Source organism: Anopheles coustani, chromosome X (assembly GCF_943734705.1).
Source record: "Anopheles coustani chromosome X, idAnoCousDA_361_x.2, whole genome shotgun sequence".
Lineage (NCBI taxonomy): Eukaryota > Metazoa > Arthropoda > Insecta > Diptera > Culicidae > Anopheles > Anopheles coustani.
The window spans coordinates 11,641,291-11,660,259 of record NC_071290.1 but is presented as its reverse complement, the minus strand read 5'-3'; the positions used below and the strand labels follow the sequence as shown (position 1 = coordinate 11,660,259).

Genomic DNA, 18,969 nt, shown 5'->3' with positions numbered 1-18,969 from the left:
TCTGGATCGTTTTCATCGTAGAAAATGCATAGTGCGGCCCGCGTAACCTGACGAATAAGCTAGCAAAGTGTAGAATCAAGACGATAGAAGATTGAACAACGAAAGCCAGGTTTAAGTTAAAATATATTCCCTAATGTTGTTTGAGTTAGTACTGTGTACTTTTCGAGCTGGATGAAACGGTCCCGAGATTCATTAATTTGCCCTCCAAAACAATGTTAGCAGTCAGCTACAGTTGAGCCGGAACTACGCATGAACAAAGGAAAGGAACAAAGTTTTGCACGAGATTAGCCAATACTGTTTTAGATGCCAAAATGCCCCGCTCAGCGTTCGGAGTTCGGAGTCCCGGCCGTCGCAAGCTATTATGTCGAGGAACATTAGACTGATACTTATTTATTATAGTTTTCTCGTTTACTTTACCGTTGTTTGCGCTTGCTTTTAAACATTTCGAACCCCGCCTGATTGTAAAAGAAGGTTGATGCTCCGTTCGCGTGGTTCAAATCAAAGGAAAAAAGAAGTAACTTTGTTGGTAGTGAAGGTAGGAGTCCCCTTCTTCACTATAGCGACTGTAGAACAGCGCCATTTTCTTCTTCCATGAGCTCCTCGTAGGCTTAAGCTTTTGGGGTTCCTTTACACAAGGAATGTATCCGGAAACATGAAGGGACATGGCAGGTGGTTGTCCTGCCTTTGTTTTCCCTTAGTTAGAATGGAAGAAAAAGTGAAATCAATTAACCCAAACACACATCCGTCGGTACCTTCCATCACATTGGTTTAGTAACCCGGAGGTTCGGATGTATTTGTCTCATCTCCTGCCTGTACCATACCTTTTACCTACCGTTGCGTTCATATGAGATTTACCAGCGCACTCTGAATTTTCGTTTTGTAACATAAGTGTCACTAGTTGTGTGCTGTATTTTATCTGGTTATTTATCTGGTACCGCGTTTGAACCGATTGTAGATAGAGTGTTGTTTTACGTTAGAACAATTAATACACATACAAAAGAACACACGTTCACAACAAACGCAAAACAGTGAAATCCTTACCAGATCACATTAGCAACCGTCGAAAAAACATTCTTCTCAAGCAGAGCTAACAAACAAACACAAACAAACGAAAAAAAAAAACAAACAAACAAGAAAAGGATGATGATGCAAAACTATAATAGTACATGTTTACAACATAAACAACTGTCGAGCCAGTTACTGTGCAAATCGCAAAATAATCTTTCACTTTCACTTTTCACAAATTACTTCAACTTTAAACTCACTGCACGGTGTTTCGTCCAAGGTTCTGTTGGGTTTTTTCTGGAACGTAGCAAATGAGAGAGGAAAAAAAAGAAGGAGAAAGTATAAATGAATAAATAAATGAATGAAGCAAATCAATCGATCGTCTTTTCTCGTATGAAAACCGAACCGCCCCTCACCGATGTTTATTCGTTTCGGATGGGAAAGATGCAAAAGATGAGCTAACCAAGGGAACCTGCACACGATTGGCTTCATCTGTTTTTATTAAAACATTACGATCGCTATTTCCATGGAGCACCAGCAAATGGCGTTGTGGAGGAGGATTCCACCGGTTTTGTTTCGACAATGTTGGTGAGTAATCGCTCCGTTTTACAAAGTCGCTTGCGCTAATGGTGTGTGTTTTTGTGTTCCGGTTTTTTTCTTACAGGCGAGCCTCCTGCATGCATCCCTAGCGCCTGCCGGAAGTAGTTCACACACCGTACAAGTACGGAATATAATATTTATGTATACATAAGAATATACTATATAATGTATATGCTTGGTTTTGGAGAGGGAAGGGCGTTAGGGGTTTGTTTTTGGAGCCGTGGGGTGGGGATTGTATATAGTATATCTTACATGCTCAAACTGAGTGAGGAGGGATGTGGCTTGGCAGCGTTCGTTTTACTTAAATGCGTCGTCGCCTTCCGGCTGTTCCTCTTCCGTGTCTTCCCTACATTCGCTTCCGCTTTTGTGCACTTACCCAAAATTGGTTGGTTGTTTTCTTTATATATATATGTATCAACTGATTCTTTTTGCGTTATAGTTTTCCTTAAAGTTTCGGCCGCCATTTACAGATGCCTGCCCGATTTGCCCCACACACACACACACACAGTCATACACACACGGCATACCGGTACTTGGCGCGGTTCGATTACTTCTAGCTTCATTTGGTAATTTCGGGAGAGCGTAGCCGAAGGCTGCAATGGTTGGATATTTCCTCTTACTAATCTACTAGATATTAGGAAATAGGAAAGTAGTAAACTACAGGAGGGCGAGTCAAGCGAGATGAGAAATAGAGAGATACAATAGAGAGACGGTGTGTGTGAGAGAACGAGAGAGAGAGAGAGAGAGAGAGCGATCGTAAAGAACAATGGATTGATCGAGAGTAGGAGAAATCCTGTGGCAGTGAAAGATTGCAACAATACAACAAACAATATCCGTCTCCATAAGAGTAGATCGGCCTTTTCCCAATCGGAATCGCGTTTTTAGAGGTCCTTACTATTTTCTAAAAAGAGTTTTGAGTCATATTCCAAGGCGTAAAATGGATATAAGATCATCTCTTTCTATAGGAAAAGCAAGTTAGAGTGTTGTTTTCTTTTGACTGTCAACTGTTGTGGACTGTAAATTTTTACATGCTTGATAGACAATCACTTCTCAAACATCATTCGTATCAAAATTAAGTCCTTTCTGTTTCAGATTCTCTTATTAAGCTAAACATCCAACTGCGCTAACGTTCTTTTAAAAATATGATCGATCGTTCTTCGGTGAAAACATACACACAAGAAATCTGTACATTAGGTCCACCAATTAAAAAGCGTTTATTTTAAAATACACTTGTTGCAATGTACTTTCAATGAACGTTCTTTTCTACTTGTTGTGCATCTAGTTGGGTTCAATCGTCAGTCTCCATTTACATATAACTCAAACTTGAACGAAGATCATCTAGGGCAGCGATGTCAAACATGCGGCTTGCGACCTCTTTGAAGTAATGTATGGAAAGTTTTAAACCTTAAGTATTGGCTTTCGTTTGAATGGCAATTTGTTGTGAATGAACTGTGAATTTCATACGAGCAAGAGAACTGAACCATCGTCATTTTAAACAATTGCTATTTCTTAGAAAGTCATATTCACCATTTTTGGTGAGGTCATATGTCGGCGTGATGTGGATCAGTATATCAATACAAGGGTTTACATAGATACACAAATGTTTTGAGACAAGCGAATAAATTTGATTGACTACAAGAGCTTTCGCAATGAAATTAGAGATGATAATTGAATAACATGAATTGCAGAAAGACGAACAGAACAGATATATTTGACTAATTTATGTGTTTTAGTGCGCAGATGAAAGTGTTTCTTTTTAAACACTGTTGTAACGGAGACTAAAGACCGCGTTTTTAATATTAAGTCTTAGTTCGATACAACAAATATGATTCATTTAAAAAAAAAACGTAGTTTCTGTTTCCCAAATGCCGATAAAACGTTTGTGCCTAATTGAATTAAATTTTGAATAACTCGGAATAAGGTTTTTATCGAATGCAGGTGAACAATATTGTGCTTTTCGGTAGAGAGTTACTAAAAGTAGAAGTAATTAATTACATAATTACTAATGCCAACTGATTGGTGTACATCTGTAATTTCTTTTAGAATGGTCTTGTAGCTCGTCAGCTTCGTTTTCCATGAACACTATTTATTTGCTTGTCTCGATTAATCTGTGTAAAACCTTTCCTCTTCTCTTACCGCCATATGTCCATGTTTTGGGGGAAATGCGACCCGCGAACTCCACTGAGTTGGACATCACTGAACGAGAGGAAAGACAATGCGATGGCCATTTTACGCCTTGGATTTTATATTCCCTACTTTCTGCGGCCTTTTGCCGGACACAACATGTCGGACAGATGGTGTTTGTTCGTGTGAACACTCGAACAAGGTTGAGGAGGGAAAATACATGCACTACTAACGAAACAAGAATAACGTTAAAATACAAAATAAAATTAAGGAAAAACATAAAACAAAAACTCAAAATCAATCAGTCATTCATTCTCTACGGGGTTGGTGGGGGTGGGGTATGGGGGAGCCATTTGGAAGGGGCTGTCTACGTCTGCGTCTCTAGGTGAACTGATTGAACCGAACAGCACAAACAGGAAAAGTCCTACTAGCGGAGCTCTACGTGCGTATGTTGATATACTATACAAGATCGGTTAGAGTGGGCCACGCCATTGTCGCCACTGTTGGTGTGGTGAGTGTTTGTTTGCCCTTTTCTAGGGGAGAGGGAGTTTTCTCCACATGCCTCGGTCCGTCCCAAACGTCCCGCCTGCCAGTAGCAGATCCCTACCGTTGCTATAACACCTTCGAACACCCCATATGCTGCATCATATCCCGTCGTCGTCCGTCCGTACCGTGCAGGACCGCGCAACGTCTCTCTCTTTCTCTCCCTAAACTGAGGCTTCATCGATCACAGATATAACGCGGTTGTTGAGAAAACCGACCTGTTGGCTCGGGCGCCATTTGCTGTTCAGTCTGCAGTGCTGCTGCGGCTGGAGGGTGTTGGGGCTGCCGCCACTGGCCACGGGGGCGGTCGGCGACTGCTTCGTACCCATCGGGTCTCCCCCTCCTAGCCCTCCTCCTCCACCACCACCACCACCACCAGCAGCCGAGCTCTGATGAGAGGCGGCATAGTCCGACCGGGCGACCGGATGTGGTCCCACCGCTTTCGACAGGTCGCCGTTGGCCGAATGGTGGGAATGGTGGTGGTGCTGGTGCTGGTGGAGGCCATAGTGGTGATGGTCCCGGTCCGTGCCTTTGGCGTCGGCGCCGGAAGCGGGCGCGGGGAGACCGAGCGCTGCCGTCGACGAGCTGTCGACGGTCGGACACTCCGGATGGTGCTGGTAGGGCTGCGGGGGACCGGCGGCCGTGAGCAGGGTGTGGCCGCCCCCGAGATGACCGCCGAGCAGGGCCTTCGTCTTCGACAGCGACAGCCGGCGGCCCCGCTTGTCGAGCAGGATAGGAACTTCGGCGCTGAGGTTGTTCTCGAACTCGCTCAGCATGAGATAGTTTTCCACCTGAAGAGGAAAAAACAAACATCAGGTTAGTCGACGTAGGACACGGAGAGGTCGTTGGCTTACCTTGTTGCAGGAGGTGATGCAGTCGCCCACGTAGTCCAGATCGTCGAGCAGGTTGTCGGGCAGGTCCATGTCGGCGATGCCCTCCTCCGAGATGCAGGTCAGCTCCGGCTTGTCGAGCCCGTTGATCGGCTCCGCAATGCCGTCCGACAGCGGCGGTATCAGCAGTTCAGGACCGATCATCATCGCCGTGTTGCCCGTGATGATGCCCGGCTCGTTGTCCGGCTCCTGCGAGAACGACAGCTTCCGACGCTGCGGACACGTCTCCGACACGCACAGGTGGCGTGTTCCGTTCGCCCTGGGAGGGAAGAACAATGTGTACAGATTAGTGAGCTTGTTCCTCAGTCTACCAATCACCTTTAGTATCACCCTACACCTTAGTTGTAACCCTAAAACGAAATTAAGCCCATCTCTTGAGTTCTAACCTACAAAAACACTTAACCTCAATTGCTTCCCTGTTGATAGCGATATGAAATCTAAGATGCGAATCGGTGTAGACACCATCCTCCTATACTTAATCTGTGACTTATTATTTTGGTCTATTGGTTCCCCGCTGATAACGATATACCTACAGTTGCTATAAGACCATCTTTATTTTGACAATTTTCACTAAATATATTAGTAAATTTTCTTGCTATCGACAATGTTTGGGTAAGATCCTGTCAAATTCACTTAAGCAAAACAAGAAATTGATAGTTCATCGTAGCTTGCCAAAAATAATGTGACAAAACCTTGATAGTCCATGTCCATGGTTTTGCATGATCCCTACCAAGGTCGGTCCAAACTGTTATTTACATTTATCAAATTCTATAAACTATTGCACTTGCAAATTAGTTTGGGATAATGCCTTCTAAACCCGATTATGTTTAAGTGGTCTTATAGCAAATGCACAATCATGTAGACTATGTTGAACTAATAATTTTCGTACTGGTTGTAACCAGTTTGGCAGTTTTTCAATGGCCTCTAAATCTCAACCAATGTCTGTTCTAAAACTAATCCCTTATTCCAGGATGACAGGCTCAAGTACTTAACCTGGGAGACTCAGTCTATTGGTTCACTGTGGATAGCGATTTGGAATTAGAGTTGCGATCAATGTCTGCACTGAAACTAAGTCCTTGTTCCCCGGTAATAAACTAAACACTTCTTGGAGACTCAGTCTATTGGTTCGCTGTTGATAGCGATAGCCCTTTTTGAGTTTAAAGAAGGATGTCTGCTCTGAAATTGGGCCCTTTCTTCCAGGGTGATAATTGCTGATAGTGATTGTTTTACCAATGTTTCAAAAGGGTTCAAATCTAAAACAAGTGCCAGCTGTCCATCAACCTCTTCCATTTCTCAAGCACCAGCTTCAGTGAGGTTTCTCAGAAAAATACATCCAGATATCCTGATTACTCCCAAGAGAGCAGATATTGCTCCAATTGGTCCTTGACTACAAGTTCCAGACCGTCACGACAGTTTCTAGCATATTGTTGGAGAAGTTGATCGTGATCAGCTTTGGAATGGATGTCACCAATGGGATAACATAACAGACATTGCAAATATATAGATAAGTCTGAGTTCCAGATCCAACTTCCAATGCCTGCCGTTTGGTCTTTTCTGTCGTTTCATGCACAAAGCTTAATGCAATCTCAAGTGAATCCTTCGAGAGATCTGCAGCATCGTAGAGTTAGTTCTGTACGTAAACGTTCGTTCTGGACCAAAGCGGGGGAACATGTTAAAGACCTTCTTAAGAGTATCAGAATTTATATACTGTTCGGTTCAAACTGGACCTCAGGAGTTTGTGGAGTTCTGGCAAGTGTTTGAAGATATCCGCCGCCTTTGGGAGGTACACATACCTGGTGTGCTTGTGGCGCGAAACGGAACGCCGGTGCAGGTCGATGAGAAACATCAGCACGCTGCCGACGATGGCGCAGCCGGAGCTGAAGTAGTAGCCGGCGGTACCGGAGCCGGTCTCGTTCATATAGCCCGAGATGGGCACGCCGAGCGCGATCGGGATCGCCTGCGCAAACTGGACGAAACCCCAGGCGCGGGCGAAGTTGCGCGCCCGCACCTTCTCGTAGGTGTACATCTTCAGCGAGTAGTGGTAGCCGCCGCAGAAGATGCCGTAGATCCAGACGAACATCACGTAGCCGTGGTAGTTGCCGTGGACGGCGGTGAGCGCCAGGATGCAGACGCCGCACATGAAGATGGCCGTCTGGCAGAGGTACTGGCGTGCGATCCGACACTCGACGCTGTTGCGCACGACCAGCAGCCCGAACGCGGTGCAGCCGAGCGTCCAGGCGAGCCCGAGGTAGATCTGCAGGATCATCACCTTGTCGCCGATGCCGTCCTTCTGCACCTCGTGCGCCAGGTAGAAGATGGGTGTGTTGATCCCGAACGCACTACGGGTTTTAGAAAAATGGAAGTTAGCGCTGAAGGGGGTTACTAGTGAACAGGTCATCATGCAGCACCTACCCGATGCCGGTGGAGGCGAGCAGGATGCGCACGGTCTTACTGCGCAGCGTGCTGAAGTCGAAGAACGGCGGGCGGTCGTCGTGCTTGTTCTTGTCCTTGATCTTGCGCTTCTGGTTCTTGAGGTGCAGGATGGCGCGCCGCTGCGGATGGTAGAGCGAAGCCGACCGGTAGCAGGTGCCGAGGATGAACGTGATGAAGACGGTGCCGGTGACGGCCTGCAGCCCCAGCCGCCAGCCGATGGCGTCGATGGCCGACTTGATGAACGCGGACATGACGGCGATGCCGAGCCCGCTGCCCGACACGATGAAGATCTCGACGAACTCGCGCCGCTTCTTGAAGTACTGCGCCACCATCAGTGTGGAGCAGTCGCGGGTCATCCCGACGCCGACACCAACGACCGCACCTGTCGCACCAGAGTTGCACGCACATGAGAACGCATCGCGCCAGGTCGGACCACTATAGGAGCTACTTACCATAGCTGAAGAACAGCTGGTGGAACTGGGACGCGAACGAGGTGAACAGGCAGCCGAGGGCGGTTACCAGACCTCCGATGACGGCGGTGAGGCGTGTCGACTTCCGCTTGCACACCGCAATCGTGATGGGGGAGATGAACAGGGCAACGGCTGTCGAGAGCGCCCCAAGCCAACCTGCGCATAGCAACGAAACAAATCGAAATAAGGTTTTTAGTACATCGAAATGTCCTTTTGAGGAAGCCTTCATACAAAAACGGTGGTGAACCAAACGAACTCGAACAGCTTTCAATGACACAAGGGGGAGAATGTGGCAGGATGCTCTAGTGGGGTAAAATGCACCAACACGTTTTTAAACACTAAAATAAGTAATTTAATATGAAATGAAATAATAGAACTTCCTATATGAACTTCCTGGCTCTAATATAAGATTAACAGTTCTGGTAGTTATTAAACAAATTCTGTTAACAATGTTTATGTGAATTTCTTATACATAACTTCTACTCAGTATTTTACTAGTTGTTAACCAACTTTTCTTTTTTGTTTCTACATCGCCGACTTTGGAAGCACACATTCGCATTACAAAGATGACGCATATGTTTGGCACAAGATTGGATAATTATTTGTTACATAGGAGTTAAACAACTTGTCTGTACGACGATATGACAGTTTATTTTGAAACAAAACATTTTTTTACTTAAAATTAATTGGAAGCACATTTAACGAAATTTCTGGACAAAGTCTTTCTCGTGTTGAAATTCTATATATCCAAGGCAAAATGGTTCAATAAATAGCTCTTTTTAAATAATTATTAAAGGCATACGTCCTTTTCCACTCTTGGGGCCATTTTGCCCCACAATATGTAAAGATTTGAATTAGTTTTATTGAATGGATTGCGAGAAATTAAAGTTTTCCTTTTAAAGGGATAGACTGCCTCACATTAACCTACCAACTAGAGTATAAGATTATTTTCCGTAGGCTTTAAGCCTAAATCTTCTTTGTTTCGATAGTTCTTGATTCGGCTTTTACACACCTCCAACGCTTTACAATATCCTGTCCTGCTGTTAGCTTTTACACAGATTAAACTTTTCATCTTGATTATATCGTCCCCAAAGAAAATTTTGATTAAATTCAAAAAGTTTGTCATAAGTTTGAAATGTAATGTAATTCTAAATAAACATTTCAAACAATGTCTTTCATTATTGTTTCATCTTACTTTCTATATGCTTTAATGTTTCTCCAACGCACTAATGTTTGTTTTGTGCACAACATTTGTTTTTAATGTCATAAAGTTAAATTATTTTTATTTTTATTTTTACGCTGCGTGCCGTATTGTATAAAGTAACATTTAATGCTGAAAAAGCTACTGCCTTACTTTCTACACTTTATACACACCATAAACGTTACGTAGGGTTGTTTTTATATCTAATTTCTGATCTGGATATGTGTTTCAAGCTGTTAGTTTTTAACTGTTTGATTCTCGTCCTCCGTTTTTCATAATGGTTTTATAATGTTTCGTAGCTATTCTTTTACTTTTTGTTGGTTTCATTTGTTTCGATCTTTACAAATATCAAGTGGATAGTTTTGCGACAAGTCAATTGTTTGTTTTGTAAACTGTTACATCACGATTAATGCGAAAAAGTCGTTTTGGCTCATCATCAACATTGAAATTATTTTTGTTTTGCTCTATGTTTTAAAAGTGAAGTCTTATTTTTCCAACACTTTTAGTACATCTATTGATTTTGATACTGTAACGGCACACTGGTTGGTTAATAACTTAATTCAGCATAGAGCATTGAATAAATTACATAAATCAACCTTCCACGACGGGGCAAAATAGTTGCGTTTTTTGTTGTTGTGCGCGTTTCGATGTGGAATAAAATGTCGATGGAAATAAATCCAACCCGCAGGTCCCAGACAGATAGTTCATGAGTGTTTAGACTAGACGACCCGACCGTCCGGCCTTTTCCTCGTCCCTCGGTGGCTTCTGGCGACTCTGGCAGTTCATAACCACGAGATCGTACATCCGATTTGATCGTGAGAATGTATTGGATGCGCTTCCCCAGCAACGGGGGAAAGATTTATGTGATTCCTCTCTGTTCCTTGGTCCTTTAGGTTGGGAACTTTTCTTCTTTCCGTTTCTTGGTGGCCAACCCCACATGCGAAAATGCTGTGTTGATTGGCCATGAGGAGCTGATAACGATTATTGCGACGGTTTCTAGAGATTATGAACTAAATGAGGAGCATCAACGTAGATGATTATGTAAAACGGGTTAAACCTTATGGAGATGAGCAGTTTGCTGCACCGGCTCACCTTTCAGTGTGGGAGATAATCCTGGTCGTTGGGAAATGGAACCGCTCGGTGCACACACACACAAAGTGTCAACGCAGTCCTTGTTCAACGTAATCACCGGCGGATGAACGCATTCGTAGTGACAAGGGAAAGACATAGAAAAGCCATGTTTATAGCACTGTGCACCCCTTTTCCACACATGCACTCCCCACTCGCTGGCCATTATCGTCCCGGCAAAGCCATTAAAACTTTTATCCGACAACGGCAATCCTGCGGATGCCGATGCAGCTTCACCGATGGAATTAAAGGGAAAACGGAAAACGGACTGCGCTCTGTCGTCTAATTTTTATTTTACCCCGTTTAATCGCTGAAGCAACTCCGAACGGTAGGATATAAAGGATGAAGCCTCGGCTTTATCTTCCGGCTTGGGCCGACAATATGGTCGAGGTGCCGTTTTACGAGCGACGTCTTACTTCGCCCCTGTTAGTTCCTGTTTACGACAGTTGAGTGCTTGCTACAATAAGCTCTCGATCATCCAGCTCCTACGGTGGCGAAAAACAAGCACTTTCCCAGTCACTTACATTTGTCGCACTGAAAAAGTGTGAAATGAAACCCAACTATTTGTATCTTTGGTCTTGGAAAAGACTTGTTCTTGTTTTTCATGAGATATTAACTAATGCGAGTTTTAAATCATTATATACACTGTTTTTAGGGCCAATTCGTCGGCAGCTTGATGCTCTTTGCCAGTAGTAGGCAGTGCATTGCACGCGCAAGGTTTTTGTTTGGCATCGTTAGGAACCAGTTTGGGTTTGTTAAGTTTAACTTTGCCGTTATCGGTAGCAACATTGGCGCGACAACAACGCGACCTTTTCTCGTCGCGCCAATGTTGCTACCGATAACGCCAAAGTTAAACTTAACAAGCCCAAAGTGCTTCCTAACGAAACCAAACAAAAGACGTGCGCGTGCAATTGACTGCCTAATACCACCAAAGAGCAGCTTGATGCCGACGAATTGGCCCTGAAAACAGTGTAAGTCAAATTGAAGGAAAGTGTATTTTATTATGTATTATAACATGTCGACAATGATTTTCCTGGTCTTTTTTCAGGTTCGAACCCTTCAGCAACTATTTCTTTTGCTATCAACGGTAGTATTTGCTAAGTAACGGTATTACAATTTTGAGTATTTACACCATCTTTTGGGATGAATTTTGACATAGATTGAATTCAAAGAGAGATTTCTTTTTTACTTTGATATAACTAAACACTAGTGGTGTGCGGGCTGAGTGGAAATTGAGAAAAGAGTGAAAGAGAGTGATTGAGTTGAATTGATTTATTTAAATCCTTACGAATACTTTTTGGTGACTCTTATTCGATTGGAATCTCAACAGGGTACAGATAGCCAACAAAATAACCTTTGCAACGATGTACAACGTTTGTACGAAAATGTTTTATAAATCTCTCAAATTTTATATCATGCTTTTCTCTTTATGCTACTATCAAGAAGCATATCTCGCAAAATTGTGTATTAATAATATTCTATAGTGTAATAGCTAATATTCTGGAGATTACTTATTAAACTATCCTTCTTTCACATGGAAGAGAGGTTTTGAAAATTGGTTTTATGTCAAACCAAAAGAAGGAACTCTGAGCCACTGTGCAGGGAGACTCGAATCCCAAAATTTGAAGGAATAAGTAAAATAATTACAAGTCATCACAGCGATTTGACCCCAAGAGTGAGTTAAAGAGTTACTAGTATCGAATCCCAATTAGTGATTTGGGACTCAATTAGAGCCAGGGATTTGAATCTCAAACAAGAACAGGGACTCGAAGACCATGAGAGTAATTAAAAGATTAGATACACTAGAGCGAGTGTTCAAGAGATGTTTTTGCATCTGGTTGGAATATTAGGATTCCAGATTTATACGGATTTAAATCTCTAAGTCGACTAGTAACTCTTTTACTTACTCTTGGCATTCAAATCCCTCCTTAGGATTCGATTCAGGAACTCTCTAACTACTCATTTCCTCTTTTGGAATTCGAACCCCTGTTTAGGATTTTAGTTGCTGTTGGTACTAATAACTCATTTTTCTCGTTTCGAATCACAAAAGAGTAACTAAAAGATTGGAATGACCTTGATGATTGTTGAATTTGATTCCAATCGTTACTCTCACCACTTATAAACACAGTTTAATAGTTTGAATTACAAAACCATATTTAAATCAGTGATAGAAGATTGGAGAAAGAAGTTCTAGTCTCAGTTCTGCTGAGGAAATCCTGCGTTTTTAAATATTATGTCATGTTGTTTTGTGCTTCAGTTTTTCCCGAGATCGAAACGAAACCGTAAAGCATGATACAAAAGCAAGACCTTGCGACAAACTGGCGTCGCAATCGGTGGAAGAGTTAATCATCGAGCCTACACACATCCCTCTCTTTTTTTGGCGTCTTTCTTACACCCACTTCCACATAACTTTCTTCTAAATATTGCCTCGGTCAGGGATCATGCCAGTCGTCGGCAGATTTACGACCGTCCGCTCGTGAACTATCACGCGTGTGTGTTTTGTTATGCTCTCTTTTCTTTCGCTGCTAGACGATATAACTGTTAGGGGAAAGAAGAAAGAGGGCAGAAAACGTAGAGAAACGATAAAAAGTGAAAGTGAGTGGGTGAGGGATGGAGATAAATGAATCAATGTGCCTCCGAGATGAAGCACGAGAAAATAACGAGAAGAGTTCATTACAATAATTTTATTACACATAATAAACGACAAACTGTTGAATGATGTTTGCCTGCACAATCGCTTCGTTAAACGAGTCTCCGGCTAATGTAGTGTTGTGAAGGGTTGAAACAAGCCGTGGGAGTGTGAAACAGGCAACTTCGTCGTGGCGATCGACAGGTTGCAAAGGTCACGCTGCGTTTCGGTCTGATGCTCTCAATCAATCAGGTTCAATACCATCACCTCCCCACGACGTTTCGGTGCTGGAAGCGTGCTTGTTTGTGTGTCTGGGAAGCCGAACAAAGTTGGCGGCGGAAGATGGTGGATTTAATCACCCTTTTATGCTGCCGACACCGGAAACCGTGCCGATTTCGTACGGGTTTTTTCGCTGACAGTGATGCCGGTGAGCGTGGTATTTTCCACACCGGCGAGTCACCCAGTCACCCAGTCGCGGGGGAAAACGACAGCCGACCGGAAGTAGAGTAAAAAAAAAACCCGTAAGTCGAAAAACCTCCCATCCGATTCGAGCTGGCAGGGAATGAGATGTGGCGCGAGATAAATCAACAGATACTGCACACCAAGCACAGTGGAGCGACGCACCGAAACTACCGCCCCGAAATGTGACAATTATCGTAAAGTAGCGTTAGTGAACACCCCACACCACAACGGCTTTCGCCCGATGGAGTCGCCCAGTACTCGATGGAGGCGCTTAGTACTCGGTGGAGACGCCCAGTACCCGGTGGAGGCGCCCGGTGGCTCGTGCTCGTACCACCAGGCACTTTCGGCGATGCACCCGTGAGAAAACATGCCAAGATCCAGCATCTAATCGGGGCAGGAAATTTATGCACTGGTCCCGGGGCCTTCACTTGTTAGCAGACGGCCCGCAATGTGCTGCCCGAAATTCCAAACGCGGCGTTCATCCCATGAAATAGTGACGCTGTACAAGCTGGCAGCTGCTTCCCAGCAACACGCCGTTGTGTGTCAGGGTGTAATAAAGTGCGGGCTTTCCCGCGCCGGAACAGCATTCATTTAACATCGCGTTAAGCAGGCGTAAAACCAGCCCATTTGGCCACGAGCGAAACGAATCGAATGACTTTTCATCCTTTGAATTTAACGTTTTTTGAGTGCATAAACGGAAGAACAGCTACTGTGAGGTATTAAATTACACAAGTTTTAGTTGAATACTAGAAATTACTCCCACACACTTGTTGCCAGGTGCCATTATAATACATATATCATTAAAGTGTTGGAATAATTTTATTTTGAAGTTCGACTGAATTTTCGAATTGATTTAACAGACATTATATGGACGTTTAGTGACATTTATAGGCAAATAATTTATTTTGTAAACACGATCTTGGTTATAAAATTCAGATGTTCTGATTATTTTTCCGAAAAACTACAAATAACTTACACTGCTATGAATAGATTAGCCTGCGAACAAGCGCCATTTAAATTTACATTCTATCTCTTAGTTATGTGTACTTGTATTTACTCAGTTTAGTTATTTGACCATTTTCCTCATCTTTAGGTGAGGACGTTTGACAAACATTTGACGCATCATCACTCAAGAAATATTCCACCTTCTGCATTGCATTTTCAAATGCTGTTGAGGAATTTGAGGCCGTTTTCTAATGAGTAGTACGAGCTACTAGGCGCCTCCATCAAGACTTAGGAACGAGTGGCGGGCGGAGCTATGATTCACGAGGAAGTAATGCGTAGTATTGGGCATGTTTTTGTATGAAATATTTGATTCAGAGAGAATTAAGAGTTTAATAAATATGTTAACGACATTGAATTAAAACAAGGTTGAAGATGCCATCAAAATATATATCCCGTTCATCCAATGGAAAATAAGTGTCCAATAAGTAGTCCAATAAATTTTTATTTGAAAAATTTCTTTAGGCACAAATTGATCCGTATGTTAACTTTTTATATTTCTTATCACAATTTTGCATTATTTCTGCGTACTTTCTGGACTGAGTAAACATAACCTAATTAAATTGCAAGAAGGCACAACATAAGATACAACTAACTCAAATGACGATGCACAGGATGCAACTGGTGTAACGATTATTGATTGAGTATTGCTCAGGGACGGTCCAACGCATATACACATCGACCAGACATGGTGCTGGAATAGGTGTTTGGTGTTTGTGAATTGCCTAGTTTTCATCGACCCTGAACGACACTTTAATGGTTTTAGATATTTCAGCCAAACGGTTCCGGTGTAACTGGAAAGGCGTTTATTACGATGGAACGTAGGGATTTAAAAGCTTATCCCTACCCCAAGCAGCCTCAAGTGTTTTCCATTTGGATCGACCGATGAATTGAAGTGGGTTAATGGCGGGCAATGTTTTGGATGCACCCCATTCGATGGAATGAATGTTCGAAACATCTAAGGCAGATTACTGAAGAGTTGAGTCAGTCAACAGTGGACCGTTATGACTGTTTGGTGTGAAAACAAAGCGAGATGATGTCTGCTTTCTGAAGGGTATTCCTTTTCTAGTAAAACAATTCGAAACCAATTAATTATTGATATCAGCATACTTCCTGACTCACGTGTTAACTGAAATATCCAGAAATAAAATGAAAAAAATATGAATAATAACAGACTTCACTTATATAAGTGTAGTAAATGGAGCAAAAGAACAATTATTTAAATGACGTATACAAAACAATCGAGCAACGACTAAATCGGTGTGGCAAAGTTAGCTTTGCACAAAAATAATGTATCTTCCCTGCGTAATAAGAAATCAAAAATGGCAGCCAAATGAATATAAACAAGATATTGCCAAAAACAACATGACTAGAAAAAAAGAAAATATAACAGACTTATCCACTGCAAAAGAAGAATGGTAAAGTATTTGAAATAATGTTGGTTTATCGGAGAATTTAGCGTTTTCTGCTTCTTGCAGGTCCCAAATTTGGCTGTTTACTAACTTTTCCCTGTTAGTTATGATTTGGTTGTTTGGGCGATGTCTGAAAAAGATTACTTGGTTCTTTTTTTTCGTTTGTTTTACTCCGCCCTCACCTTTTGCCGGCCATGTGAAGTTTGGCAAGGCGCAAATTGACATTTATCTGTCAGTTTTCGGAAAATTGCTCTCATTTCTTTGCTCCTTTTCGGGTGAGAAGCTGTGAAAACTTAGCGTGACAGGAAATGTGCTCGTAGAAAGCGTTTACCAGAACATAAAATTATCGAAACTTTCGCCCAACTGTCGAGTCATTGCGTTGCGAATTTCCCAACGTTAGGCGCGCGTTTTCTCTATTGAATGTGGTCCATCTTCGGCCTTAGGGGTAAATTGCTACCACCCGGGGTTTGTTGTGTGTTGGACAGGGTGATCGGGGCCAGGATATTGAAGTTTCTCCATTCGATGTGCATATTTTCAGACGTCATACCTTACCCCTCCACATACTACCCCCGCGTGTGTAACGCTTCAAAGTACAAACACGTTCGTGCGCAACACTGTTTCTCGCACTTTGAAATGGAACTTTCGGGGTTTTCCGGCTCAAAAGTTTCCCCGAAATGTGATTACTTTGGAAAAGTAATCAAAAATTTTACACCCATTTCTGTGCGTGTGCGTGTGTGTTGCTCAGTACTCTGAGTCTTTTATTTGTTTCATTTAGAGCAGTGGTCGTTAAAGTCCGGCCCGAGGGATAAATGCGGTCGGAAAGAAAAGATTAGAACAACATTTAAAAATTCAAAATTCATCTGTATTGTTATTGGATTTGTTCACGATATCTCACTTATTTCATCCCTAAAAGGTACGTTGAATTTTGATTCACAATATTTAAAACATCCCAGCTTAGAAGTTTAATTTCAAATAAAATAAAAGAAATTAACTCAAACTACAACAAACGAACGGATATGTATAAAAGTAAAAAAAAGGCAATAATAATAAGCATCTAAATTTTCTTCTCGCAATACAACTTTGACGTGTTTTGTGTTTACGTTACTTTCCGAACTGGGAAACTGAGTGACAAAATAAAAAAAGGGGAACATTTATCACATTTAGAACATGAAAACGTCGCTTAACACTAGTATACATTGCTTTTGAATCATGCGATAATGGTTTTCAGTTCATCAGGTTCATTTTGATCGCTCTTTTTAAGGCGCTATTTTAACTTCTCTTTTTTTGTTGATTTATGTAATCCCTAAATGCCTTTTTTTTAGCATATTTGTTGGCCAGTTTTTGGCGTTTTTAAGTTTTTGATGCATTCAGCCATATGAAAATTAATTTCATGTTTTTAAGATCCCCAACTGCAAAAATATAATTTTAATTTTTAAATGTTGTATAATCTATTTGATTTATTGCGCACACTGTTTTTAATTATATTACACCTCTTGTAAATATAAAAATTGAAAAGAACTCATATTCGATCTGTTTTGCTTTACATCGAACTAGCGGTATATACTAAAAGGAGTCGGCATAACAAATATACTAAAAAACAGCTGTTTACAGATTGAACACATCTTACAAAATAGAAAAGTTATATCGTCTAAATAAGAGCTGTCAAAATGAGCGCTCAAAAGCTACACAAAGGTGGTCAACTTAGTTCTCGGAACTGGTCAAACAGTTTGTTTCAGATGTAGTTTTGGATTTTAAGAATGGCCTTTTTTATAATATTCAGCCGTTTTGGCGACCCCTGGTTTAGAAAGAACGAACTTTCCTGCAACGTTTAGACGTTGAGCGTGACGTCTATTTTGGGGGATCAACATCATTTCCTGACGAGTTTCTCGCAAGTTTGTAACCTTCTGGACAGGGTGTACCGGGTGTCTCACCTGTGTGGACGATCGTTTCGACGCGATACCAGCGGGCGGCGGCCAGGATCAGGACACCGACCGAGGTCTGCAGTCCGTGCGTGAGGATGTGCACGAGGACGCCGACCAGGACGACGATCCAGCCCCAGCCACCCTCCGGGTAGTAGTGCTGCTTGATGGTGCTGGTGCTGGTGTTGGACATCCGGCTCGAGGCGCGCTGTTGGTGCAGCGGCAGATGGTGATGGTGATGGTGGTGATGCAGGTGGTGCAGCGGATGGGCCATGTTCGATGGCGACTGCTGCTCACCGTCACCAACCGTCGGCAGCCGAACCTCCCCCTCTCCCTCCTCATCCTCTTCCTCCTCCACCACCCTTTCCCCACGAGCTGTGGTGGGCTCTTTAGCAGCGGACTTTTCCACCGGAGATCGCGTCAATCCCTGCGCCCGGACAAGCGCCTTCGCCAGCGCCTCCAGCTCGCCGAGCGGTGATCCGTGGTTCGTTCCATCGGTGTCCTTGCGCGTGCCTTCCACCACCGCCCCGCCGGCGGTGCCCTTCGGTGGCGGAGTGATCGGTTCGTCGAACACGAGCGAGTGTGCGTCGGCACTGGTCGCGACGCCCGAGTCCTCGTAGTTGCCGTAGACCGGCTCGTTCGGGAAGAGGATACGCATGGTGGACACACTGTCACTTCCGGGCTCTTTCGGGCAACGCTCGACGTCCCTTTCAAACGCCCGCAATTCCCCACAACACCAACACTGTGTGCTTTTGCATAGCCGACGAGCAGAACTAGCCCTCTATATGTCTCTCGCTTCTGAGAAAAACCAGCCTGTTTTGTGGTCCACTTTTACGACACTCATCTAATCCTGGAGAATCCTTTGCCTCATCCTTCGAACAAGTGAACATGATAACGGTCATGTAACGATTAAAAATAACGCATTGAAACTCATTGTTCCCATCCCTTTTTTCCATGCCGTTCGATAATCGGTGTTTGCAAACAGAGTTACTAAAATCACTCAGATTGTACCGATGTTATAAACAGGCATCAACCATTGATCATCCACCACTGGTTTCCCTTTTCCAATGTTAATTTATTTTCCCTATCATTTTGTTTTACCACACCAAAAACAAGTTCCTTGAGTTGTTTGATCGTTGTTTTGTTTCGAC

The 18,969-nt window shown here is 43.0% G+C and overlaps 1 protein-coding gene across 1 annotated transcript; it reads right to left on the bottom strand.

Annotated features, from left to right (window-relative positions):
- Positions 1 to 4,436: 4,436 nt before the first annotated feature.
- Positions 4,437 to 18,476, bottom strand: LOC131269093 (monocarboxylate transporter 8-like). The gene is made up of 6 exons (XM_058271412.1): positions 17,831 to 18,476; positions 8,048 to 8,221; positions 7,575 to 7,977; positions 6,956 to 7,501; positions 5,127 to 5,421; positions 4,437 to 5,063 (listed from the first exon to the last, which is right to left on the bottom strand). The coding sequence occupies exons 1-6, from the start codon at positions 18,474 to 18,476 to the stop codon at positions 4,437 to 4,439; spliced, it is 2,691 nt and encodes an 896-aa protein (XP_058127395.1).
- Between the last annotated feature and the right edge of the window lie 493 nt (positions 18,477 to 18,969).

Excerpts from the sequence above, each read along its gene's own strand:
- LOC131269093 (XM_058271412.1), bottom strand. The coding sequence starts at position 18,476 with ATGCGTATCCTCTTCCCGAACGAGCCGGTCTACGGCAACTACGAGGAC. Across the intron at positions 7,502-7,574 it reads CTCGCCTCCACCGGCATCGG|TGCGTTCGGGATCAACACAC; the intron begins GTAGGTGCTGCA and ends TAAAACCCGTAG. Across the intron at positions 5,064-5,126 it reads GCATCACCTCCTGCAACAAG|GTGGAAAACTATCTCATGCT; the intron begins GTAAGCCAACGA and ends TTTCCTCTTCAG.